At 41.9% G+C, this 6,000-nt stretch overlaps 1 protein-coding gene across 2 annotated transcripts in view; it reads right to left on the reverse strand.

Annotated features, from left to right (window-relative positions):
• CD6 (CD6 molecule) overlaps nt 1-1,616 on the reverse strand; it is a 42,697-nt gene extending 41,081 nt beyond the window's left edge. The window contains exon 1 of one of the 2 annotated variants that reach the window (XM_077932662.1): nt 903-1,616. In XM_077932662.1, coding sequence (XP_077788788.1) covers nt 903-960 — 58 coding nt within the window. In that variant the 5' untranslated portion in view covers nt 961-1,616. The remainder of the gene's footprint in view (nt 1-902) is intronic. The other variant, XM_077932659.1, reaches the window with a different exon arrangement.
• Nucleotides 1,617-6,000: the final 4,384 nt, after the last annotated feature.

Here is a 6,000-nt window from a genome sequence, read left to right on the forward strand (position 1 = left end):
GGTACAAGGTGCTAGACTAGGTGGATTCTTAACCCAGCAGGGCTCTTAAATTCGTAAGAAATCTCTAGTCAATTCCCTCCTTCGTGATTCAGGCAGTGATAATTGGAGACATAAAGCTAAATTCATGAGCTAAATTTTCAAAAAATGGCAAACAGCTCCTATGCTGAGAGAAGGAGGAATTTAAGACAGATTCTAGTATCCATCTGTTTCTACTAAGCTGAAAGTGGGCTTCTGAGTTCAGATGCACATCTTGGGAATAAATGGAAAGGTGTCGCCTTTTCAAATTACAGCAGGCATAACCGCCGCCCCCCCAATGTTTCCCCATATTTGGAAAAATAGTGAGAACAAGTGGACATAAAATGCCAGATTGGTTTCTGAATAATGAGGACACGGCTGTTGGTCCAGGACCAGGACAGGAGACCTGTCATCTGTAGGCCACTTGGTCTGATATGTCAACTTCACATCTCAAAGATGCTGACATTCATTGTCATTTGATGTCCATTTTAGAGATGTGAGTAATGAGGGTGAAAATTATTTTCTTTTCCCATCCTTTTGGGTATGGGTATTAACCAAAATCCCCCCCTCACTGCTTTTCGCCAGCAGAAAGTGGGATCACAAATGAATGGTCTCTTCTTGACTTGAGAGCAGAACAAAGAAAACAGATACGTGGGCACCTGAAAGCCTCAGGTGCTGCAAACTGGTATTGGCCTCAAAGAAGGCAGCACCAGATGAGTATTCATCTACCACAGAAAACCGGTCCAAATGAAAGGACGGCAGAGGGAGAGATGCACTGAGCTGTCATCACATCTAAAGGACTTTCAGAGAAAGCTGAACAGAGCCAGAGAGAGCCAGCATGGACAGATATGAAAATACAGAACCAAGCGAGAAATCGAGAGAGGTACCTTTTCTGATCACCATTAAGGAAAGGGTCATTAGCAGCACATCCATCAGGTCCATCATGCATGAGCGTGCACTGAACAGCAATGATCTTCAGAGCGGGGGAGAGGAAAAGGCCCAGCATGCTCTTCATTTCATTCTCCTCCTGACGTTGTGATTAGTTTCCATACAGTAGTTTATTTCGTTTGCTTGTGGTTTCAATCGTCAGGAAACTGTCAGTACACTCTTAGTCCTGGTGGCAACTCAAGCAGACTGAAAAGTGCAGCAATGTGAGAAAATGGTACTGGGGGTGGGGAAGGGGCAGGAAAGCAATATGAAACCCATGTGAAATAATACTGGCGTGTAAGATACCACAGGCCACCAGCATTAGGATGCCCATCATCATGGCCAGAGGACACACACAAAGAACCAAGGTCCTGGTAGTTATACACATCATTCTTTGTCTCATAAGTAGATGCTACTGGAGTTGTCTTGTTATTTTGGCTCCAGGACCTTCATGTTCCTCCTCCCTCTAGATGCCTGTCATATGAAAGAATAGTGTTTTGGTTTTTCTTCCTTTCAAAATTAAGATATTGATTTTTTTAAATACAGAGCAAGAAACAAATCCCCAATCACCACCTTCCTGCTCCCTGGTCAAACCAGCTAGCGATATACAAATCATCCCAAAGTGCTTTCCCACATATGTCCCTGTGTGCCAGGCAGGCAGAAAGCATGTTCTTTCGTTGTAGCATATATAATAAAACTGGACCAAATGATATAGAATTACAGATGTGTATCAGATTTATTTGTATACGCAGCTTGTGGGTCAACTTTTCCATTAATGCCAAGATCCAAGTTTGGATAGTCCAATCCCATAACAAGTTTCCAGCCAGGGTTCTCCTGTACTTGGCAATCATCAGTCTAGCTGCTATGATGGGATATATAACTAAGTCTTTACGAAGCAATATTTCAACCTTGGCATAAAAAACAGAAAGGAGAGGAAGCCTGGTGTCAGGTGAAAGTTTTTGTTTAGCTATATGTTCCATTTCCTGAAAAACTTCACCCAAGTAAAGCAACTTTGGAGCAAGACCACTGCATGTAATTTAAAAAAGCTGGTGGACCTGCATTCTCTCCAGCTGCTGTTATATCCGCTACTCAATATCCTGCTAAGCCGCTGTAGATAGAAGTGCCAAGGATGGGTAGGTTTAATAGTGCTTTCCTTGACCCTAGCTGAATCTGACCAAAGAAGCAGAGCAACCCAGATTGCCTGCCATTCCTCATCAGATATAGGCATCCCTGTACCACCTTCCCAAAACTTTTTCAATCCATAATTAAAACCTGTAGGAGTCTGAGCAAGCATTTTGTAAAGCTTCTTTTGAATTCAAAAGAAGATCTAGTAGCATGGCTTTTGATCTCAGGGTGAGTTATTAAGTAGAAAGTATGATAGATATGTATGAATATTGGTCACTGACCATAATGAAGAGATTGATTGATAGACTTATGGATATGTATCCGATGAAATGGAACATCTTTTAATTTGGTTTGAATCACATCACCCTTCAGAAGTGCTGGCCTCGTTTAAATCACCACTTTCCCATTTCCTGAAAATTTATCTATCTGAGTTCTGAAATAAAGGGTGTTCAGTAACGGGTCATGGAAGAAATGGAAGGTCCAAAAATCTAACCATGAGATCTGCAGATCGCCCTGGATCATTAACAAAATATTTTTAAAATGAGAGCCGTTGTGCTATCACTGAAGGGTTGGCAAGGCCAGATATTTTTAACGGTTGGAGCAAACCAAACTGCCTTTTGAAGTCACAGCTGCTTTTTACCATTTATTGAGGTATTTATTGTGTATTCACAGGAGAATGGTTTGAAAAAGAAAAAGTAATATTGGAAACCACATCATTTTTATGGCTGCTGTCTAAGCCAGGCAGGGCCAAGTGGCAATTTTCTAATTTTGTGATTGGAGTTTGAATTCTGAAATCAGCCATTTGTAATTTAAGGTAAAGTGTCCACAGAAATGCATGTATTAGTGAAAATAACATAAAATATATTATATTAGAGCAAATTACTTGCAAAAATATTTACGTTAGGCAAAAATGGATACAAAAATATATTTAATTAGGAGAAATTCACACTAAAATGCTGACAGATTTTCATGAGATTTTTTAAAATCACAAATTCTTGTGGAAATGTGGAGAAGTGATTTTTTAAGATTGGAAAAATGAGAAACTTAGGGGACTGAAATTGACAGATTCATCTATCCCTAACCACAAGCCTCTCTCATCAAACCAGTGTTTTTTTTCTGGGGGGAATGCAGGATTACGCATACCCCTAAACATTTTGTGAATCTTTGTACTTTTGTCCATTTACTGTATTTCTTTTTCCTGATTTGAACTATAAAATGGTGATTTTCTTGAGTCAAATTGAGAGTACCCCTAAACATTTTTTAAGAAAAAAAAGCACTGCATCAAACCATTTGTTACCTGTAGTAACATTTCCATTTGAATGGACAGCACATCCTGTGGCCTTTAATCTGGTGCTCTTACCCAGATAAATTAGAAGGAACCACAGACAGGCAAAAGTATCTCACCTCACCCCACACTTTTAAAGTTACTTCTGCCCTAAGTCCTCTGCACAAAGAAAACCACCACATGCAAGGCCCATGAAGTTTGACTGCTGCCCTCTAATGGAGAGCAGTCAGCACTACAGAAATGCATTGGTGCATGGGGCTGCAGGATTGGCATGATATCGGAGACATATCAACCCACAGCAAATCAATATCTTGACCTTACTTTGGACATGATCTAGGAGGAGGCTGCCACACTGTTGTTTATTGTGAACTTCTGTGCAGTGTCCACACAACCTTGTACTCATCAGAATGCTCTCTCTGCCTGTCTGTCTCTCACACGCAGTCCGTATTTACCATTTCTGCCTTTTTTCCTTTTTGTCCCTTATTGATTTCCTGCAGATATGGTAGACTTCTCACATTTTGATGAGGATGTTGTGTGGACACTGTGCAAAACATGCATGCATTAGCAGCGCCAAGTCCACTGCTGTGAGGAAGTCCCCCAAAGTCAAAATAAAGTAATGGTCGTTTCCCTTAACCAATGGAACTTAATTTGAGAAGACCATCTGAGAATCACTTGTCACTGTAAGGAAGCAGACAGTGTGGCTTCCAAATCTTGCGAGAAGTGCTGGCAAGTGGATGTGCTTCTGCTTCTTGCAGTTCCATTGTACTATCCAAATGGAAATACATGGGGGCGGGGGGCGGGAATGTGCAAGCCATATGCTTGAGCCAGTGCAAGAGAGTGGATTTTGCGCCAGGAGACACATGGCCCCAGTCATACACAAACACAATCTGTTGCGGGTATCAAGCTGCTTGGTTGTAACTCAGCCACAGAGGAGAAGAACCACTGCCATTTTTTAATTTGGAATGAGATTTCCATATCAGATGTTCCCCTCTTCCTCTTTATTTGCTTGTTAAATTAGTGCAGGATACGACTGCCAGGCAGAAAAGGGCAACCCAAATAATCCATAGGCTGGAGAAACAGATGGTAGATTTCTACAGGCACTTTCAAGCCTGTCTTCACAGACAGAAACAAAAGATGAGAATTCTGCGCTCAGAAAAAACATTGTTCTGCAGACCTTTGGTACTGTGGCTTTCATTCTGCCCTTCCCTCTCTAGATGTATAATCTAGATTAGACAGGCAAATCTGGAATAAAGGCAGGAGGTGGAGGATAAATCTTTCCACCTAGCAGCACCGTGATTGTTCCTCCGGTATGTTCAAGGCAGACATGGTGGATCTGTAGCCCTACAGATGTTGATGAACTACAACTGCTATCAGCTCCAGATAGCACAGTCAGTGGTCAGGGATGATGAGAGCTGTCATCCATAAAGATTGGGGGTCACACAGGTTGCTCACCCTTAGTGTAATGTTTTAATAGCAAGGCTGGCATTGGGGTAGAGAGAAGACATGTGACAGCAATAGCCATGAATGACTCCCACTGCAAGCTACATGATGACCCAAAGAGAAGCTCTGCCTATTGCACCTGGAGACTAGTCCCTCCAGAACGTCCACCACAGCTATAACCTCGCAGCTGCCTTGCACCCCCTGCAGCTTCATTCACATCAGCATTCCTCCCTCCCCATGACGCCCAAAAGGAAATGTCACTCTTGATTATTTGTTAATTACTCACCACCCAGAGCCGATTATTGTGGAGGCACAGTAGTTAATGGCTGAGTTGATTTATACATCTTTCAATTTGCCACTTAACAGCCCCTAGCAATGACTGTCTTTACAAATGCCTCATTAAATTTCATTTAGTTAAATGTCTTTTGCCTTGTTACAGAAAGGATTTTTTAATATATTTTTTTAGAAAATAGTTAACTCAGCTGGTCGGTACCTATTTTTCTCGTTATGTCTACAGGTAACAAGTGTATATGGGATTTGTAGAGGAACCTGCCAACTTTGCCTCTCACAGTGCCTTGTTACTTGGAAAGAGGATCTTCTTGGTACATGTTAAATGCTGAAATTGTGGAAATTTTAGAATTTGTGGAGTGGGACACCCTGAGCAACCCTAAAAGACACCCTGAAATGGAAAAAGGAGAGGCAGCCTCGGGAATGTGTCTTTTGAAGGTCACGTGTATTTCAAAATGTGTTTTCTTTATGTTTTCATGGGGGCGGGAACTCTGATTCTCTGCCCTATTAGCACAGCTTCCAGGGTGGTTAACAACCATAAAAGCAATCAGAGCAATGAAACGAAAACACCAGCACAATGTAATTGGCAGTACAACCCTATGGATGTCTACTCAGAAGTGCACCCTGCTGAGGTCGATGGAACTAACTTCCAAGGAAGATGATTATAGAATTGCAGCCTAAAAGAGCAAAATGGAAACAGCAGGGGAAGATAAAAATAAGTGAGCGTAACCAGCAGAAGACCCACTCAGCTGGCATTTAAGAATGCTGGGGGAAATGGAAGAAAGCTCTCTGACTGGCAAAAGGAAGGTGTGAGAATGAGGCACCAGCCAGGCCATCCTCTCTGAGGAAAGCCGTCCAGAAGTGAGGCAAAAAGAGAGAGAGAGAGACTGAGAATGATGGGGGTAATATGTTTTAGCAAT

The sequence above is a fragment of the Podarcis muralis genome, chromosome 1 (genome assembly GCF_964188315.1).
Source record: "Podarcis muralis chromosome 1, rPodMur119.hap1.1, whole genome shotgun sequence".
Classification (NCBI taxonomy): Eukaryota; Metazoa; Chordata; class Lepidosauria; order Squamata; family Lacertidae; genus Podarcis; species Podarcis muralis.